The sequence below is a fragment of the Mesoplodon mirus genome, assembly GCF_964341445.2.
Source record: "Mesoplodon mirus genome assembly, chromosome: 7".
NCBI lineage: Eukaryota > Metazoa > Chordata > Mammalia > Artiodactyla > Ziphiidae > Mesoplodon > Mesoplodon mirus.
The window spans coordinates 34,686,348-34,709,201 of NC_138983.1; the positions used below are offsets into that span (position 1 = coordinate 34,686,348).

The window sequence follows — 22,854 nt, forward strand, 5'->3', positions numbered from 1 at the left end:
CACTGGGAGCGCAGAGTCTTAACCACTGTGCCTCCGGCGAAGTCCCTCTATAAAAATTTTAAATAGAAATTTAACCTGATTCAATTTAACCAATTAAATCACAACTCTACCCCAGTTCTAACAGTAGGTACTGGGGACAGACAAGGCCAAGGTTCATTTCTGGAGACGCTCAGTGTCTGAGAACAGACTTAAAAATCATGCTATTGTATGGTAAGAATTACAATAGAAGTTTAAGTATTTAAACGAAGTTTAAATTAGTTCTTTGGAAAATTTCAGGGTGTGTCTTTAACTTTAGGGAGGGGCTGATTGAGTATCATTATAAAAAAGCCTCACAAAGGAGCAACACTCTACAAAACTGAAGGATCGGGCTTCCCTGGTGGCTCAGTGGTTGAGGGTCTGCCTGCCAATGCAGGGGACACAGGTTCTGGCCCTGGTCCGGGAGGATCCCACATGCTGCGGAGCGGCTGGGCCCATGCCACAGCTGCTGGGCCTGCGCTCTGGAGCCCACGGGCCACAACTACTGAGCCCGCACGCCTGGAGCCCGTGCTCCGCAAAGGGAGAGGCCCCAGCAATGAGAAGCGCCTGCACCTACAGCAGGGAGTGGCTCCCACTCACCGCAACTGGAGAAAGCCCACACGCAGCAATGAAGACCCAACGCAGCCAAAAGTAAATAAATAAAAATAAATAAATTTATAAAAAAAAAACAAAACTGAAGGATCTTAAGTGCTCATCAAGCATAAAAAATGAAGAGCAGTGCATTCCATAAGATGAAACATCTTATGGAATGAGTGCAGAATGCATGTGGAGGAGAAAAAGAGGTCAGAAAAGTCAGTTAGGCCAGGATCACAAAGGCTATTTCATGCCTAACAAGAATTACTAATATTGGGCTTCCCTGGTGGCTCAGTGATTGAGAGTCCGCCTGCTGATGCAGGGGACACGGGTTCTTGCCCCGGTCCGGGAAGATCCCACATGCCGCGGAGCGGCTGGGCCCGTGAGCCATGGCCGCTGAGCCTGCGCATCCGGAGCCTGTGCTCCGCAACGGGAGAGGCCACAGCAGTGAGAGGCCTGCGTACCGCAAAAAAAAAAAAAAATTACTAATATTGTAATGTCAAAGGCCCAGAAGAAGTCAGGCAGATTAAATAACAGAATAAAGTGGCTAGCACTAGGGGACTATAAGAAATGGTGGCAATTGTGGAAAACTAAAGAGCTCATGCCATGTCCAGGAGGGGCAGCCATATTTATTCAGTTCTAACTCAATGTTTCCATAAAGAAATGCAGTTCCAGTGTTGTTGGATCTTCCAGTTTCTCAGAAGAATTTGGAAATCTGGATATTTTAATGTGAAAGTCCCCTGAGTTTGAACAATTGGATCTATAGGCAGCTCTATGCAGTTGCTAGTTTACAATCTCAGTGTTCATATGGGGAATAATAATAAAAAAATAACATTTTAAACTAAGAAGTAGTTTAAATTACATGCACACTTTGGAAAAATAACTAGGTCATTTGTTGTAGAAGGTGTGAAGGAATAAAAATTTTTTAGATAATTCTACATAAGTAAAAACCAGAGACGTCTTTTTCTTCTGTCACTTCTTTTTTAATTTATTTTTTAATTGGAACACCTCTAAATCACAGCTATAGTAGTCAGACTTGAAAGAGTGAGTTTTGAATGGAAGGAAGAGAAACATTCTGTGAATATGAAAGATTTCTTAGAGAAAGCAACTGTTGGATACCAGGTATGACAGTCCCTCAGAGTCTTAACAAAATTAATGGTAATTGTTAATTAGTAATTAATTATAGGAACTCAAACAAATGATGATAATTGATGATAATTTAAAAAAATGTTTTTGAGAATGTATGTCAGTTTTCTGTGACTTTTCTACAAATCAAGAAATTACCTTAAGCAAATAGTCAGGAAAATTCTTTTAAAATGTATCTTGAATTTTTCCTTTCCAACAACATTTTATACATTCTAAGGTGTAATAACTTATGATTACTGGCAGCAAATTTTGAGGTCACAGGGTCACTGATTCTAATATTTTAGTTAAAACTACTTTTTAGTACCCATCTGTATAATATCCAATAAAGAAAAGCATTTTCAAAGGTCCAAAGATTGCCTTATGGATGGATTAAAGAAACTCAATTTATTTTAGTGGCTAACTGATTTCTAAACACTTTTTTTTTTTTTTTTTTTTTTTTTGCTGTACGCGGGCCTCTCACTGTTGTGGCCTCTCCCGTTGCGGAGCACAGGCTCCGGACGCACAGGCTCAGCGGCCATGGCTCATGGGCCCAGCCGCTCCGCGGCATATGGGATCCTCCCAGACCGGGGCACGAACCCGTATCCCCTGCATCGGCAGGCAGACTCTCAACCACTGCGCCACCAGGGAGGCCCTCTAAACACTTTTTGAGCAGACTTTTTTTTTTTGTAACTCCATGGGACTGCAGATTTGAGGCAACTTGTAAATGCCCATCAATTGACTAATGATAGCTCCATAGATGCTCAGTAGTTTGAAACACAGGGATGTTAAACTTTTAGTAATTCAGAGAAAAGGCTTAAGCCTTGAAACTGCAAATCACTAGCAGTAAGGCGGTGACCAAGAATGGCTATTTAATCTATTTAACCTTTTGGAACCTCAGGTCCATCATTTGTAACTTGTTACGGAATTAAATGTTTGGGAAAGTGCCTAATACTAATCCTAGACCATAGTTAATCTCCAATTAATGTTACTTTTTTCTCAAATACATGTCTACTTTCAGTCTATTTACAAGAAATACCCTGATGAGAGTTGAAAAATAGTTACATCATCACATCTGTAATTACTATAATAAGCTCACAAATACATAGGAAAAAATAAAAGAGATGCTTTATATTTATATGGTGATTTAATTCCAATTTGTTTTTATCCATCCTCTAATTTTGTTCATCATGCTGTGCATTCATCTTCATTCTCCATACTCTAATCACAGTGGACTTTTCGAAAGGCAAATTTAGCTTCCCAGTGCTTTTAGGATAAAGACAAAGCTCCTTATAATATGGCTTCCACAGGTTGTATTAGCCTGGTTCCTACCTACTGACCTAGCACCATGGTCCTTCACTGTCTTCTGTAGCCACACAAGCTTCTGTTCCCACTCCTGCATTCTCCCGATGCTCCCTCCCACTGCACAGCCCTTACAGAGAACTGTCCTCTCTGCCCTTCCCATACCTCTTTGCCCAAATACCTCCCAATCCCAGATGACAGATCACTTACCCCAAAACACCACCCTTCAACACTTCTTTATAATTGCTTAAAATCCACAATGTTCAAGGCCTCCTGCTGCCATGTTCCTGTGTGAGATTAACTGATTAGCAACTATCTCCCTCAGGGCAGTTTAGTTCCATGAGGAATGGAACAGTGTCTGGTTTCGTTCACCATTTTATCCCCAGCACCTACTGAACAGTATTTACGGAATATTTGTTGGATAAATACAAGTCTGAGTGTAGCTAAGGCATATATTATGTCCAGCGAAGAGCAGCAGAATGGAGTGGTTACAAGCACAAACTTTGGAGCTAGACTGCCTGTGTTTGAACCCTGGATCTTTACTTTTTATTTATTTATTTTATTTATTTATTTTTTTTTTTGCGGTACACGGGTCTCTCACTGTTGTGGCCTCTCCCGCTGCGGAGCACAGGCTCTGGACGCGCAGGCTCAGCGGCCATGGCTCCTGGGCCCAGCCGCTCCGCAGTATGTGGGATCTTCCCAGACCGGGGCACGAACCCACGTCCCCTGCATCAGCAGGCGGACTCTCAACCACTGCGCCACCAGGGAAGCCCCTGGATCTTGATTTACTAGTTATGTGACTTCAGGCACGTAAATAAACTTCACCTGTGAAATAATAATAGTATCTACATCATAGGGTTGCTGTGAGGGATGTATGAGTTTATACGAAAAGTTCCTGAAATAATGCCTGACATGTAGTAAGGTTTTCTGTTTTGTTTTGTTTTCTCACAAGATCAACTCTTTATTGATTTTTTTTCTAAAATACTATACATTTAAAGAAACTTCTAAACTGAAAAGACAACAATTTTTGGTACATCTGTAGCAAAGGAATAAGGATTTCTGCTGGTAAGATTTCATGACAGACAGACACACATCCATTTTCCAAGCAAGACATGAAGCTCACTGGAAACATTGAATAAAATGCATAGCTTCTGATAGCGGCAGCCATTTCTCCAATGTCTGAGTTGCACAAAATAAAGGCTTTCCCTCCCTCCCCTGCCCCGTGATTACAGTGTAGCTTCCTGCCCCGTGATTACAGTGTAGCTTCCTACCCCAGCACGTCTGCTCCCTGATGACTAAGGATGCTCAGAAGAGACCCTTGTGCTACAGGGTGAGACCCAGGTTTTGTTTGCTCACGAGGAATAAATATGTTTGTTAGAAAACTGAAACAAAGAGAAGTTTTTAAAAAAATGATATAAAATTCAGCCTGCAGCTTCAATGACCTGTTGGGGATTTTAATGATCACTGAAACACATTGGCAGTCTCAAAAATATTCCACATTTCCATTTTCATACTTTGCTATCTGGGATAACTATCAAGTTATTATATTTCTCCCCCAAATAGAACTTCCTTCTTTTAGTTCTGTCCCCTCCTAATTGTAGTTTTTCAAACTTCAAAAAGCATAGTATAGCTTTTATTCTTTCCTTACCTCTTCCTACTGTGGCCAATAAGTCACCAAACCAGCTCACTGTTATTTTCTAATAAATATGTAATGAAATGTCCTGCCCCTTTCAACATAGTATTGACACTCTTACTTTAAATCCTGTAATATCTCATGTATGAACAAATGCAGAAACTTCACAAACTATTCTTCCTATTTTAACCTCAGATCTTTCTAACACAATCTGCACATCATCATCATATTAATCTTTCTAAACTTAATGGTTTCAGTCTCCAGCTCACTGCCTACCAAACAAGGATTCAAATGCTTAAGCCTTGCAGCTATCAACTTAATCTGTCCATCTACAAAAAGTTCTCCCCATATACTCTTCACACCAATCAAGTTTGTCTATTCACTCTCCCTAGAATATCCTTACATGTTTCCAACTTCAATATTTGGTTCATTAACCACGAATTTACATTGTATTTGCTTTTTCTCTGTGTCCATCTATTTGCACCAAGTCTGGGCAATTCAAATTCTAGTGCTTCCATGGAAACTTCTCTAAGCACTCTGACAAACTGACTTGTTTTCTGAGCCCCTATAGAATCTACTGTCTATATCAGTAGATGTCCATGTACAATGATGTGTTTCAACTGCTTAAGAGTTAAGTCTCCAGATGTTTGTGATTAAAAAAAAAACAAAAACCGACTGATCTAACAGTTTAAAACTGAAAACCTTTTTTTTTTTTGCGTTACGCGGGCCTCTCACTGTTGTGGCCTCTCCCGTTGCAGAGCACAGGCTCCGGAGGCGCAGGCTCAGCGGCCATGGCTCACGGGCCCAGCCGCTCCGCGGCATGTGGGATCTTCCCGGACCGGGGCACGAACCCGTGTCCCCTGCATCGGCAGGCGGACTCCCAACCACTGCGCCACCAGGGAAGCCCTGAAAACCTTTTAAGGACTATGGCAATTAAGGCAGTCCCCCTGGCCCCTTATTCATTTGCTTATATTTTTTCTTGAGCAGAAATGAAAGGATTGGTGTGACAGGGAGCCCACAGCACCCATAACCCTTGGGCACCCATGCAGGTATATTGCACAGTATGTAGGAACCCATGATCTTTCCTCAGTCTGACTCTTCCCCTGCCTTTTCAGCTGTAAAATAAAGCACGATCATCTACCCATTTCTTCATGTACAAAATCCTGGACCAATCTCCCTAACCATTCTATCTAATTCATCACCAAATTGTACCAAGCCTGCCAAGTGTATATCCCCAAACCATCTACTTGTTTCTAGTACTACTGCTACCATCCTAGGCTAAATTGTCATAATTTCTCACCTGACCTGGACAATAGCTTCCTAAGTGGGTCCTCAGTTCCATTTTCACCTTTCCTAATCCATTCTGCACACTGCTAATGTTATCTTTCCAAAAGATTTGATCATGTTCCTGTTCAATGGTATAATATTGTTCTTAAAATAGATGACAACATCCAACAAAACTTAGCTCTGGTCTCACCTCTTGATGCTCTAGTATTACATTCTAGTATCCAGACACTCATTTTCCTTTAGTTCCTCAAAGTCATCCTGCACCTCCACATTTAAGGGCTTTCATATGTGTTATTTTCTGTATTCAAAACACTCAGTGTTCCCTCTCTACCTGGCTAATGCCCATTCCTACCTCAGAATTATAAAAAAATCTTTCTACAAGACTAAGTTAGGTCTTCCTCTTACTTACTCATGTACTTGGACTTTCCCATACTTAGTCATAACACAGCTGTAATTCAGTGTTGACTTCATTATTAGCTTAAAGTTATTCTCCCTTCCCTGCTACTCCACAAGTTACCTTGTCCTGCATATTTTAGGTGTCCAATAAATATTTACTGAAGAATTGATAAAATGTCATCAATGTAATATATGTTATGGTGATACAAAGTTTGAGAGCCATTAGTATATATCATTTATTGAGCACTTACCATTGATATCTGTATTTTTATATGTTCATATTTTATTTTCTTAACTAGACTGTAAGCCCTTTGAGAGGTGACAGTAATGCTTTAATCTTCTTTTTAGTTATCTTCATCTTGAACACAGTTATCACTCAATAAATATCTATTTGTTGAAAAATCTAGAACAGCATCTTTAAATGATACTTTATATAGGGTGGTTAGGAATGGCCTCAGACAAGGGATGACATTTGAACAGAGATGTGAAGGGAGTGAGGAATAAGTCATACATGCATGTGAGGAAGGACTACCCTAAGAAGCTAGAAAAGCAAGTGCAAAGGCCCTGTGGTGGGTGGAACCTGCTTTTTGGGTTCAAAGAACAGCAAAGAAGCTAGTATGGCTGCAGCAAAGTGGGGTGAGGGGAAAGTCATAGGAAATTATATCAGATAGATAGCTGGGGAACAGAGCACATAGTGCTTACAGACTTAGAAAGATTTTGGGCTTTTACTGCAAGTGAGTCAAAGTGCCATTGGAGAATTTTGAGCTAGGAGTTGACATGATATGACTTAAGTTTTAAATTATCTGATGATTTAATCCATGTAAAAAACTTACTTACTGACCTAGAGTAAGTACTTAGTAAATGTTTGCTTTATTATCATATCACGTGTTATTCATTTAGTCTGAGAAAAAAAGATCAGACATTTACGTTTCAATCTTTAAACAATGCTTAAATATAGCAAATATGACAAATAGAATAAAATGTGGTGTTGTTGCTCTTATTAAATTATTAACATAATAAATAAATTAATGAATATAATTATAACAATATAAATTATAATAATTTATAATATAAGTGATAGATGTATATTTATACATATGTAAATGTACATATGAATTGCTACATTATTTCTTATATGGAGCAGTGATGCTAGCAAGGCATTCATTAGACAAGCAGCCTATACTGGTGTGAAATTAGACATGACTAGCAAAGTAATATAAACATCAAATACATACTAGATAGCTTCATGCATGATATGTAATGCATTTTCAAACTGCTAAGTGAAACAATAGAAGGTATTCATGTAGTCAGTCCCTAAAAGCTTAAGATACAGTTGAAAAGCTCTATATACTGTAAACTCAATTACCTCATCTAAAAAACATTATGCCATTAGCCTGTAATATACCAGTACCACATACCTTGGACCACACACACATCAATATGGTGAGCCACTTATACTTTAAATCACCAAGCAATCCCTAGACATGTTTAAATTAAAAAGAAACTCTTTTCCCCTGATCTTCAGTCCCTTAAAAAAGGCTCTTGTTATAAAATCTGTGAATGTTCTTCATTAAGAAATGGCATGCATAATCATTATTCATTTGTTAAAATGACCAGAATTTCTCCAAAGCATTTAGTAACAGCTCATTTTAGAATGATTAATTTTCTATTTTCCATGTGGTGAGAGTGACTTTTCTTGACATAATATTCTATATCCACAGAGCTTTGAAACAGCAGTGACCACAATTAATGCTATCAAATATCATGAAAACACTTCCCTAGTTATACTCCTTTCACAATCTTGTCTTGCCCATGTGCCTGCATGCAGTTAAATGCAGAATGTAAGCGTGTAAGGGGAAGAGATGATGTCATCATGGAAAAATTTGATCAGGTTTGCTTTTATGCTCAGGGGGCAATGTTCTGCTGGTGCTATGAAATCATGTAGATGAAAAATGTATGTGTGTGTATGGGTGTGTGTGTGTGTGTGAGCCTCCTTCTTCTAATCCAGAATTTGTTTTAATTTTTTTCACGTTTTCTGGAATTTCAATTCAACATGTTTTATTTTTAGTCTTATGTTTCATATGTATTTAATGCAGCCAACATTTACACTACTAAACAATAGCTTACACTTTGAACTTTTTTTTTTTTTTTTTTTTTTTTTTTTTTTTTGCGGTACGCGGGCCTCTCACTGTTGTGGCCTCTCCCATTGCGGAGCACAGGCTCCGGACGCGCAGACTCAGCGGCCATGGCTCATGGGCCCAGCGGCTCCGCGGCATGTGGGATCCCCCCGGAACGGGGCACGAACCCGCGTCCCCTGCGTCGGCAGGCGGACTCTCAACCACTGTGCCACCAGGGAAGCCCTACACTTTGAACTTTTGAAACAGTTTTCAAAAACACTTTTGAAGGAGAGTCCTTTATCAGCAGATCCACGCAAACTTGTAGGCTCTGAAACTTGTCAAATTTCTAGATTAAATGCTGCCACCTGGCTTTCTCCTTCTCCCCCCTCTCTGTGGATTTTGGGGATTCTCAGCAGAGCATTAGAATAGGGCTAGAAATACCCTCTCTCAGATCTCTTAGCACAAAGAGCTCATCAGAAACAAACTCCAATGTGAAAAGAATATTAGAACTTGGGGGAAAAAATGACTTGATTTTGCTCATGTAAAAAGGTCAGCAGCTACTCGTCTACAACAAGTAAGAAAGAAGGTAAACATAATAATAATAAAATTTATTTTACTCTCTTGCAATTTGAGGGAAATTCTGAAATACTTCTGATTCTTGTCATTTGCTTCTTTTATGTAAAAAGCTGACTCAAACATGAGTGCTTGTCACAAAGGTTAATTCTATGCTTTGCACATGGTTATTTTCCATTTGGCTATACAAGGATCTACACACTTGTCCAAATAATTATAAGTATGTAAAGCCAAAATGTAGTTGAACTTCTAATTCCATCTACAGATAACTGAACATACTTTATACTGTTTTTAGTAATTTTCCCAAAGAACCTCAGCCTGCCTTTCTAGACACTGGCTTTCTTCACCACCCACCAAAAGAATTATACAGTAAGAGGAAGATTGGCAATTCTTCTATGATTCATTGAGAACAATCAAATGAGAATAATTTAGATTCTAACTTTGTAGTAATAAAAAGTAAGATTAAACAACGTAATAATGTATGGGTACTAGACATGGTCAAATGAATGTACTGAAATCCACTTAAAAACAATTGCAATAGGCCCATATAAGTGCACACTGGGCATTCCAGTGTGTGTACAGCCATTATTTTACAAAGCAGGTATTATTATTTTTAATTTGTATACCTTTTGATCTAGGAATTAGATGAGACATACTCAAAATAATGTTTTTAAAACTATGTGTATGAAAACTTTTCAGTATATATTACTCTGTTTTAAGTTCTATTCTAAATTTAGCCACATAATAAAATATTGCCCTTCTCTTTTTTAATCTGTGACTGCTTAAAATTCCTTTCTTCCAAATCATTTTGTATGCTTGATCTGAACATCTATGTACTACTACATACATATATTCTCCCTGATAGAGAGTAAATACCTTGAGTAGACTGTGTCTTTGTCACACCCATTCTCACCACCAACAGGTATGCACATAAATATACAGAGTAAATAACATCATCTCCTGTTCCTAGCATATACTCATCAATCATCTATCAAATTTCAAAATGACATGTATAAGTAGGACTCAATTATTATGAAATATTTGTAGTTCATAATATTCTATATTATTAAAAATTGATAAAATGATGAACTTGTTACCCTTTATGACTTTTTAAGTTTTCTTTTTGAGCTATCCACTGGTGAATAAAATAACACATTTTTTGGAAAGCTAATAGCAGTATTTATTGCTCATGTTCCTAAACACTGGAATTTTCTGATTCCCTCCTGCAGTTTTACAGAAACTGTACTTTTACCTTGGTCATTAAATAGCGTTTTGGTAGATGACTAATTAGGGGCTGAGAAGAAACAATAGTTCTTATGCTCTCATTTCATTCACCAACTATTTTACTGGGCAAAAGAGGCAGTTATTGGGAAAAAGATGTAAAAAAAGAAAAGAAATAAACATGGTGATTCCATCTTTACTGCTCCTTCAGTAATTGAAAAACACAACCCTTAATTGCTGTAACAATACCTCATTTCAGGTCAAAACTATCTATTGAGAACCTATTCCATGAAAGGCCCAACAATTATTCTTCTTCCTAATTCTCAATGGTGAGCAAATTCATAAAACTACTGGTTATCACTCATCTCATCCTTATTTTACAGGAACTATGGCAACATTACAAACAGGCCTTGAAAAGTCATCCCGAAACTAAATAAAACATTTGGATATTAATATGATCATTTCTATCATCATTTTTTTACCTTTAGATAATGCTCTGAACTCAAATAATAAATGTATCATGGGACTATCTAATAACATCTACAATTACCTAAATGACCGACCTCCTCCAGCATTCATTTACTAACTAGTTTAGACCTCCACGGTCTATTGCCTCAGCCAGTCTCTTGTCAGTACTTTTAATGTCCTCAGATCCTTGTTCTTCCCCTGCACCACCCTAAAATTCTCTAATCTGTTTTCTCCATTACTTAAAAAGTCAACTTTGTTCCATGTGATTTTGCACATCAAAGACTTCTGAGCCAAGCAAAACCAGCAGAGGGAGGAATTTTCAACTCGATAAGAATAAGTCTTCAGGATTAAAAATAATTTCATAACAATACCTGGATCTACAAGTAAATGTTTGCATTGGTCCATTTATTCACTCATTCATTTATTTATTCATCCAAAACATGTCAACTGAGCACCTATATGCCAGGTATTATGATGGACCTATATGTGAATAGAACACAAACCATATCCTCAAGGATCTTAGAGTCTAGTAAAGGAATAAAGAAAGAACAAGACAAGAAAACAACTAAATATAACAATAGGGTACAGGTGTTTTGACAGATGAGAGCCAATTTGTAGACCCTGAGCCCAGTGAATGAAAGGAGTGCTGATCTCAAGTCTTTACTGTAAAGCTTCCTTCTTATAAAAGAGTCCTCAACTGTTTACTATGCATTAGGGAAAGGGAAATGCCTTGTGGGGATCAGGTGATAGATGGATATATGACCTAAGTCCACATTACACTATGACTATTGTGCCTTCCTGAATGTGTATTTGGCATGGATATTCTCAGCAACTGTCAGAATTTTTATTACCTGATACAGGGAATAAATTCATATTTGACAGAAGGACCAAATAAAATATCACAATTTTGAAAAAATCAGAGATTCACACTACTATCAATGACTCAAACATTGCAAAGAAAGTAATTTCTATCATATCTCCATTCCATTCAAGGCCATATATAAGATAGATGGGATGCAAAGAACAGTGGGGAAATTATAATGAAGTAACAGTTTCAATCATAGTTGTTCCAGATGTGGTCTTTTCATTGAAGTATATGAACAAATATCCTGGTACTTGGCATGCATCTACTGATATGGAAGATGAAATTTTCTTAATCCTAATAAATAGAAAAATCCAGAAGCAGTTTACATATACTTGACAAAAATAACAGAACGCTTACTATCCTGCATATCAAGCTCCAGCTCTGTGGCATAGCCTACAGGGACTATGGGGATTTCAGCATCCCACAAAGTACCAAACTCTTCTACTATATCATGATATTTTGCTGATTTGATATTGAAGAGCAGGAATAGTAGGCAAACTAGATGACTTCATAAAATACATGCATTCTAGTGGGTGTAAGATAAATCCTATGAGAATCCAAGAAGGGGGCTTTGCCAACTAAGTAAAGTTTCTGGGGCCAGTAGTGGAGGCCATGTAGGAACATTGCCTTTTTTGTAAAGGATATCATGTAAGTGTTCCTAGCTTGCTATGGTTGTTTGATGGAGGTTGAATCCCTGTCTTGGGATACTAATGACCATGAAACTTGACAGTTTATAATGAACTTAGCTCCAGATAATTAACTTGACCATATTTTTAGTTGTGCCCAGCAACACTCTATCATGGAGTAGAAGTGTAACACATGGAATTAGTTCAATCAGTCCTGAAGATCCAGGTAAATTCCACAAGCACATCATTCACTCCCTATCCTGCTCACTTTTCACACTACTTTTTTTCTCAGCCTGCACATAGAGTCCATATCAAGTCCCCTGTGACTAGCTGACAAAGGGTGAAAAAAAAGTCAAGAACATTTTTATATCATTCTACATTATACACTAACATTTACTGCTATAGCATTTAAGCCCCATTTAGGTATATCCCTGTAATATGGTATAGAACAGAAAAAACTGCCAATGGTAAAAACATTAACCAAGACATTTCATTGTCTCTGAGCTAGAGAAGCCGGGACAAGAGAATTTAATTTTATAATGGGGAATAATTTATTTTAACATATTTAAAACTTGAAGATATTTATATTTATTTCTTTTAATTCCTAGGAATTGGACTTTATCACTAACTTTCCTATTTTTTTCATCTCTCCTCAATCCCAGGCAGAGAAATAACCCATCAAAAAAATAATTTATTTCCATATCATTCCACCTATATTCCCTCCCTCTCATCATGATTCACTCTGTTGGTTTAATCTTGGCAATACATTTGCATTTCAAAATCATGGACTTCTTAAGGAATATACGATTATTTCAGGTGCATAACTAGATACAAACGCCTGTAGATTAATCACAGCTGAGATTTTCTTTTCAAGAAAAACCTTTTACCACTTCTACCATACTTTCTTGTTCTGTCAGAGACACCGGCAATACACACAAATTCTGGATTTCTCTGAATTTAATCTTGGTAAGATGTTCTCTCAACAAAATGTGCTATTGATTTTTGAGGCAAAAAACTCTGATCTTTATGTCTTGTTTAATTCCTGGATGGCACAACATCCTGAGGTATTGCTATCTCACAGCTCAGAGAACTAGGTTTTCTTGATGGGCAAACATACTATAGGCCTTCTATCTGACTAGGATGTTCTTTCCCACAAACAAGGGCTGGATTCTACATTTAGACGGTGAATGTTCAGTTCCTTCCTTAGAGCATAATGTAGCATTCTACTAAGTAACAGAACTTCTTTTTTTTTTTTTTTTTCTTTTCCCTTCATGTACTTCAAACCTGATCTAACTACCCAGAGCTCTTTGAAGTCAAAGGAAACTCTGAACCCAGGGAAACTGATGTCTGGGGTAGAGACTCTTAAGATAAATGAGACAAACAGATAAGAATGTTAGGAGAAAAGGAGAGGTTGAATCCTTTGAGTATTTTGCACCATGTTGATGCCCCAGTGGTTCAGAAAATCGTGTACACAAATCAGCAAGTCATGATTAGGAAAAAGAGAGTAATTATACAATAGCAAGTGAACTCTCTAGACCAGGATATGAAAGTTCATACAACAATGTAACAATTATTTTGTCTTGATTGGAGACACCAAGTAACTAAGGGTCAAAAGGCATAAAACCTAACCTTGAACTTATCACTTTTTTTGGTTTTCTCATCCCAATAGGATATTGGAAAGATTAATAGTTTAGATTTTTGCCTTTAAAGTTCCTCAGCTCGGGGAATATTAACATTTATATTTATAATAAATTGATCACATTATGGTACATATAAAGTAATCAAAATCAAACTACACATTAAATTGCTGCACCCTGGTCTCAAATACTTGTAACCCAACTATGGTCTAACTCTGTGAAATCTCTGCATTGCTTCCATGCAAAATGAGAAAATGCACAGGCTAAGATTAACTACTTAAAGTTAAAAGCATAGAGAGGCTATTTTTTAAATTGATCCATTGATGCTTGGAAAGAAAGAATCATAGGATATAATTTATTTTCATTCAGGTTATTTTATCAAGTCAGAATAGGCTATGAGTCATGCATTTATAACTAAAATATTAAATATGTAAACTGTTTAACATATTTATTAAATTTACTTGCAAATATTAATAGTGTTTAAATCACTCTTAACACAGACATACTTCACACATACCAGACATAACTTACTCGCTCTAAAGTATTTACACAGCTGTAAAATCCCCAAATTAACTATCAATCAGGAAAAGTAAAAATATTGCTATGAGAATAAGAATATGAGATTTAAGCAGCTGGAAAAGAATTACAAAGGACTTCCTATAACGTGACTTTAGATGAGATCAAGTTTGCCGCTGATTTTTTTTAAGTAATATTGTTTTAACATCTTTCTAAACATAACAGTTTCACTAATTCAGCAAAGTAATTGGCCAACTCATCTATCTTTACCACTATTGTCCCTAATTTCAAAATGCCCAGGTGGAAAATAATTACTTACATACACACGTAAGCAAACAATATTGTGATCTTAATATTGTAACCTCCAATTTGAAAGTCTCCTTTTTTCCTAAAGGAAACAGTCAATGTAAACCCAACTACGTGGGTCTTAGAAAATCTATTCTGGTTTAAACTTAGATTTAATAATAATAAAATATTGTAGAATATCATATAACAGCTATTTCTGTTTATAGACAAAGATGGGCTGAAGACCATGACTCTTGAGAAAATTATATTTATGAACAATAATAGCCATGAAGATATTAGCCATTTGGCTTTTCAACTTTTGAAAAATTTCTCATAAAATGCAAAAAAGAAAAACTAGCTGTCTTTCCATTTTTCATAAAGTTAAGCACATGCTATTTTGATTTAAGCTGCACTGGAAGTAAGTTGTGAAATATATGAATTTTGCCAAGGACACAGAAGGCAATTTAGTCAAGAGTAATTGTGTCAACTTCTAACTCAGAGTAAATTTGATTTTTTGAGCATTGAAAGTTAGGTCATAGTGGGTTTTTTTAAACCTACACTTGTTTAATAATGATGGTTGAATTTTTATACTAAAACATTTATCATCATCAAAGTATTACTTGAGTTTTTAATTCAATTAAACAAATGGCTTAGGGTCAATAAATGAAAGGAAAATTTCCTTTGTTTCTTTTTATGTTTTACAGTTTTATTATAAAACTAATATAATTTGAAATAAATGTTTCAAAGGAAACAGCTAGCAAACTCCTGACTCATACCTATCCTCAATATTACATAGTACTATGGAGATTTGGGGCAAATGTATCAATACCTGTATTTACATATAGTAGCTATCACATTAACTATAAACTTTTACAAGGTACTTATTTTTTTCTTCTAGTTTCCTCTAGTTAATCTAAAATTCTCATCAGGATCTCTTAACTCAAATGCATAAGAGAGGTAATATTTACCAATAGTCTTTTTTGTGTAATGCTCTTTGGCAGGCATAGATGCAAAATTATTAACCCTATTTTAAAGATCAGAAAACTAAGGCTCAGACACATCCACTCAATAGATAATAAAACTAGAACCCAAGCAAAATGTGTTCAACATCAAAGCCTTTATGCAATAGACTAGTGCTTTGTGGGCTATCTTACTCTTGACAGTCTTATAATTCTATTCAGGGATCTTAACTTCTGTTTTAAAAAGCAAAAGTTGACAAAATAAACAAAATCAGAGAACTGTGCCTTAGTAGAGTTGCTTATTCTTTGTTACTAGGAAGGATTCAAGATCTTAATATGGAGGCAATGAGCTCTCTTTCCTCAACAATAAATAATACAAATAGAAGTTGCAGGACCTATACAATATTAAGATAATGCTTTCAAAAATCTGGGCACAACCCTTTTGTTTCCCTCTGTTAGTTATTTTAGAGTAAATTTTCTATGCAAATTGTCCTCCTACTATGCATTATTTTTTCTCATTTGTGAACTGAAGTTAAAGCCAGTTACATTACAATGGAAGACACAGCAGAAGAAAAATCAGTTTCCTAACAGTCCTAACATTTTCTGCATTTTCATAAGCAATCTCTTCATGTCTAAACTACGCATAGTGAACCAAAGTGAGAGAGCATTAGACTTGGAAAGGGGACGTCTACGTCAAGTTCTTGCTATGTCACTTACTAGCTTCGTGATCGTTCATAAATCATTTAGTCTGCATCTAAATGCAGGAAAAAGATAATGAACTCAGCGGTTCCCAAACTTTGCTGCACATCAGATTCACCTGCAGAGCTTTTTAGACATCCCAATCCCCAGGTCCTTCTCCATAGGGATTAAATCAGAATGTTCAGGTAAAGGAGCCAGGCCCCATAGTTTTTAAAGATCTTCAGGTGATTCCTCTGCACAGCAAGGTTTGGGAGCCAATGAGTTAATTAACATTTTCACAGAGCTTCTTTTATTTTTTTATTTAAAAAATTTTTTAATTAAAAAAATTTTTAAACATCTCTATTGGGGTATAATTGCTTTACAATGGTGTGTTAGTTTCTGCTTTATAACAAAGTGAATCAGCTGTATGCATACATATATCCCCATATCCCCTCCCTCTTGCGTCTCCCTCCCACCCTCCCTATCCCACCCCTCTAGGTGGTCACAAAGCACCGAGCTGATCTCCCTGTGCTATGTGGCTGCTTCCCACTAGCTATCTATTTTACATTTGGTAGTATATATTAGTCCATGCCACTCTCTCGCTTCATCCCAGCTTACCCTTCCCCCTCCCCATGTCCTCAAGTCCATTCTCTATATCTGCGTCATTATTCCTGTTCTGCTTTTAAGATGGAAAAAAAATGAAGAGGCTTTGTATGTTATGTAATACTTTACAGAGCAATATAAAATATTATCCCCAAACTAACTACAGCACTATAAAAAGAAACCCATTGTTTCAGGGAGCTTTATCTTTTGTTTAGATTTTAGTTCGGTAATCATAAAGAAATTTGACATAAATAATCAGTTTTACTTTTTTTTTGCCAGAGTTGCATAAAGTTTAACAGCTTTTCCTTTTTCTTTTAAGCTGTCTTCAACAATATTTTAACCTCATTTTTTCTTACCTCTTTTTCTTCTCTGTCTAAAATTAAGAAAAGTAAAAAAAAAATAAAATTAAGAAAAGTGTCATCTACCTTGTTCCTTTCAAAAAATATCAAACACCACACTTTTATTATGTGTTTATAATAACCAGGAAAAATATTAGAACAATGTGCAGAAAGGAAATATGAGCAGTCAGAAAGAAAAAAAATTGTTCAAAGTTACTTAGTTCAATATACTACTTACTTTAAGAGAGCAAAATATTATACACTCCAGATATTTTGTTCCAGTATTCAGCCATAATAATCTATCTGGAAACAAAGACCTATTCAGTAAATCTTTCTTGGCCAGATTTTGTTCGTTGCCTGATGACATAAGTTATTCTTCTGTTAAATTTTTAATCAATATATCAGATTCAACCAGTTTATATACAGCATTTGTTTTGTATTAATACCATCAACTTCCATAACCTTCTAGTTAATTAGACTTATTGAAAGGATTATGTAATTTATATAATTAGAGTGCAAATAACATGTTACCTAATTAAAAAGCACTCTCTGTGTTTCATTAATAGAGGACTTAGTGCATCCATTCACAACAAAATCCTCAAACTCAATTCATAAGCTACTACAAATGTAATCCACCATCTGACAGTGACTGATTTTGCCTTGGGATCTTTTACCTTGGGGGACTTGTTAGCATCCATGCTCTCTTTGAATTTCTCCTGCACAGTTTCTGCAAGTTGACAGAGCAAGGCACCATTATCCAATTTCTCCATAAAAGTTTCTGCCGTAATCTCCTTCCCTGCAATAACAAAAAGAAGCATTATAAAAACACAATCATTCCCCAACCCAAATGTGACATTCATGCCAACATATGCAGTTTTTATCACCAAAATTCCAATTCTAGCTGAGTTACATATCTGAGATAGGAAATCACTGGAAAGAATGGTTTCTTTGGAATTTTACATTTTTCAGTTACTTTAGCCTGTAAGGCAAGAGCATAAAGCAAAACTGGTATTTTGTGTTGTGTATACGTCTTTCATCACAAGAACTCCATAGCTCCCCTTTAATATAAAATAGAGCCATAGTATATCAAAAATCAACCACCATTGGCAATTTTAAGAGTGTGGCCAATGCATAAAACCACATCTCTATGGGCTTCCCTGGTGGTGCAGTGGTTGAGAGTCTGCCTGCCAATGCAGGGGACACAGGTTCGAGCCCTGGTCTGGGAAGATCCCACATGCCGCAGAGCAACTAGGCCCGTGAGCCACAACTACTGAGCCTGCGCATCTGGAGCCTGTGCTCTGCAACAAGAGAGGCCGCGACATTGAGAGGCCCGTGCACCGCAATGAAGAGTGGCCCCCGCTCGCCACAACTAGAGAAAGCCCTCGCACAGAAACGAAGACCCAACACAGCCAAAAATAAATAAAAAAATAAACAAACAAAAAACCACATCTTTAAATTCCATTGAGTTTGTTTTCCTGATGAAGATAATACAGGTAAAATTAATGCAAGTAAGAAGCTCTCTATAAGAAAACACTGCCCCTCTAACCACTCTTCCCCTTCCTGATGCAGTGCTTGAACTGTGGAATTATTAGGTTCAGATCTCTTTGCTTTTTTTTTTTTTTGTCTCCTCACAACCACTCACAGCTTCAATTACTGCTCTTATGAACATGATTCACAGTTGTCCATCCCTGCCATTTTATTGGTTAAAAGTTATTTTTCTTCTTTCTTATATGCTCCCTAAGTATATTTTATTTCTTCTTTTTTTTCTTTTACTTTGTAACAGCTTTATTGGGATATAACTCACATTCCTTACAATTCACCTCTTTCAAGTGTATAATTCAATGACTTTTAGTATATTCACAGAGTTGTGCAATTACCACCACAGTCAGTGTTAGTACATTTTTATCACTCCCCAAAGAAACTGTACACTTTAGCTATCACTCCTGTTGGCTCCATTCCCCACCCCCCAGGCTCTATAAAATCATTAATTTCTTTTTTGTATGTTCCTCAAAACTCCTTCCCCTGAACTCTCTCCTTTTCCTGGTGTTGTATTTCTCTAAGTTTCAGAATATTTTATTTCCCTGTCTTAATTTCCTATAACTTATTAGTCACAAGTCCTGTAGATTCATGCTTCCTTCTGTTTCTAGAACCATAATCTTAATTTAAAAAATTCATGGGGGCTTCCCTGGTGGCGCAGTGGTTGAGAGTCCGCCTGCCAATGCAGGGGACGGGGGTTCGTGCCCCGGTCCGGGAAGATCCCACATGCCATGGAGCGGCTAGGCCCGTGAGCCATGGCCGCTGAGCCTGCGCGTCCGGAGGCTGTGCCCCACAACGGGAGAGGCTGCAACAGTGAGAAGCCCACGTACCGCAAAAAAAAAAAAAAAAAAAAAAAAAAAAAATTCATGACCTGATACCTAAACTCTAGCAGCAAGAACAATGGCTAGTCCTCGTATCCTCAACGTCTGCCTTCAGAACATACCATAATCCCTGCTAAAATTAATATTGTTAAACACCACCCTCACTGAGCCAATCTTCATCTTTATTGCATAGTCCCTAATCTTCTCCTCTACGTAAAAGATGAAACAAACCCACTTTACCCAATATCCAAAGTCCTCTCATATGCCGCTAATCCACCTTTCTATTCTAACTTGCTTACACCCTGCTCCTTGGTCTGCACCCTGCCTTCCCAGTTCCATGGGCGGATCTTCCCATTTCCACTCCCATGCCTTGGTCCAGGCATGGCCCCTTCCTGTAACAGCCCCCTATCTTCTATCTGCCTGGCCACATTCTACTTTCCCTTTAATCAGAAATCCAGAAAGATATTCTCCCAGTGTACATCAATCTCCTTCCTATATGGTCATACTCAGGAGTATCACTCACTCTGGCACTCATCAAACTTCTTCTATGGCTAATAACATGCTTTGTACAAAGTTCCTGTCATCACCAGTACATTAGAAACCTCTTGAGGTATACTGTTTTGTGTGTGCATTACTACAGAGGTAAGCATAATGTTACTTACATAGAAGGCACCTAGTAAACACGTTCAGTGAGTACGTGAATTGAAAAATGAAGAAACAAACTCTTGGAAAACTTTGAGAAAATGTTGGGTATTATTTCTGTTAAAAGCAGTTGTTAAAGCAAAAAGAAAAAAAGGAGGTATTTTAAAGTTTTATACTGAGAGTCATAGGACTACCTTTTATCTTAAGAAAAATGTATGCAGCTCAATTCCATGAACACTTAAGATAAATGTAAACCAACTGGAACAACAGATATACTACTGGCTTAAAGTTAAACTCACAATATCTAATATATTTTGTTTTTAAGAAACATCTGTTTGAAATGATTTTTTTACAGTTTGGGGGGAAGGGCAGGTGAAGGAGGAAAAGGAATTACTTTTTTTATGTTCTTTTTTCCCTACTGGATAGTTCACATTTTAGCCCTCAGTTAGGATAATGACTTCTGCAGGTGGCAAAACATCAGTAGCTCTAAGTACTCACCACAGAGGTAGCCTATACAGAGCTATTATTATTTCAAAATTGTATGCAGCTTAACTCAATTAAGGAATGAAAGTAATAGTCTCAAGATGCAAAAAAGCCAGCACAACAGAATTTGTATTATGCATTCACCATATTGGCTTGCATTTTCTAATGATAATAAGTTATTTACAAACAAGCATAAAAATAAATATTAGAAATATTTTTTAAATTATCAATTATATTTCAAGGTAAAGAAGGTAAACTTTATGTAAACTGTTGAATGATTCCTTTATAAATTACTTATAAGATTTTCTACATTTGGAAGAGGTCTTTAGGTATTATTTCATTAAGCTACTTGAAAATTTAAAGATTCTATTCATAATGTCAAGTGATGAGATGATTACAAAAAATTTACAAGAACTTGTAAATTATAAAAAGAAAACTGGCTTTCATTAAAAGGCCATTAGCAATTTACCAAAAGGAATGATTTTTACTTTTTCTGCATTATACCTGAACAAATTTTTGTTATCCTGCTTTTCATGAATACTTGAGGAATTTAACATTGAACATCTGTACCTAATGAAAAATATATTAGGTCTCAGCTTTCAATTCTGTATATTTTATAGCTCCAAAAGGTGGAATTATTTATTTTTTATTTTTTATTTTTGGCTAAAGCAGACGCTATTACATACTTTATGGTTGAAATGTACTGACTCAAATGAAGGAAAAATGCAAGACAGAATTTTTTTTAAACCTTCATATGTAACATTTTCCATCCAATGATTAAGAATCATAAAATATACATTTTAAATGTACTGTATAATTTTAAGAAATCAGTTATAGTCCTTATATGGGATGATATATTATCATACTCTTTATTCCATTAATATTACCAAAAGTATATAAAAAACTGAATGTAAAGTTGGCTGAAATTAATCATGACGAATCCACCAGAATAGGCTATGAATTACTAATTACAGTTTCTCAAGTAAAAGCTATACACAGTTCAATCTCTGTCAGACAGAATCAGATCTTCTTTAATATAAATTGTGTAGCCGGTTTGAGACATTAGACTATAAATGCTAGAAACGGTAGGATTCTGGTATCATAGAATCACTCCTTCCCCAATCCCATCTTTCCACGTTTTTGGTATATTTAGTGAAAGAAGGGGCAATGAATGGACACAATTAAATCACCTTGGAGTGCCGACCCATACTGGGTTGTCTTTATTATTGACTTGAAGGTCAACCCAAAATAGCCAAGTCTAGAAAGAATATCTTTACTTCCTGGGTTCATAATTGTGAACTTAGATCTTCACATCATCAATTCAGTCATGACTGACAGCTTGCCAGTAGACAGAAATCAGGTGGTTTGGTTAAATATTGTGATTAGTCATTTCCTCTTAAAATATGAGGACACAATGATATGAAATAATCATGTGCCTGAAATATTTTGTCAGGTAACTAAAATCAACACACATACTTGTACATACAAGTGTATTCCTCCCAGAAATGTAAGCTTGCCAGAATTTCCATAAAGATTATCCCGTTTATCTTCTATTTTGCTACGAAAGAATGTTTTCCTCCTAGTAAGTTAGCAGTACTACACTCAGTTTCCTAAAGATATGACAACATCTAATAATGATATTTAACATTTGAGTTCTTACTATATGCCAAGCACTTTACACGTATTCATGTTTTTAATATTTTTACAAAACTGCGAAGTGAGTGCTTCTATTATGTCCATTTTACAGATGATGAAGTTGATGTATTTAGGTTAAATAACTTGCTTAAGCTCACACAGTGAATCTGGCTCTTTAAGCCAAGAAGTCTAGGTTTAGAGTCTATGTTTTTAGCCACCAGTCTTGGTTAGTTAAATCAATATTTGCTGGATACACAAATGACTTTTCTATAACAATGCACTCTCTCTAATGCAGTTGTCTTTTTCTTTGTAGAAAATCTACAGAATTTTTCTCTCTAGAAACTCCTTCAGAAAAAAACAAAACAGTGTAGGGCTGAAGACAGTGGTGCTGAGAAATGAATAGCAAGCCTCCTTGCTGATGATTGGAGAATGACCCAGAATAGCATTCAGGCATGCTCTGTTATGTAGCCTGATTCATTGCATAAGAAAACTAGTATATTTT

At 36.4% G+C, this 22,854-nt stretch overlaps 1 protein-coding gene across 4 annotated transcripts in view; it reads right to left on the minus strand.

The window, feature by feature from the left end:
- Positions 1 to 22,854, minus strand: part of GAS2 (growth arrest specific 2) — a 124,756-nt gene that overhangs the window by 88,016 nt on the left and 13,886 nt on the right. For all 4 annotated transcript variants that reach the window (XM_082626454.1, XM_082626452.1, XM_082626451.1 and 1 more), the window contains exon 3: positions 17,910 to 18,031. In XM_082626454.1, coding sequence (XP_082482580.1) covers positions 17,910 to 18,031 — 122 coding nt within the window. The remainder of the gene's footprint in view (positions 1 to 17,909; positions 18,032 to 22,854) is intronic.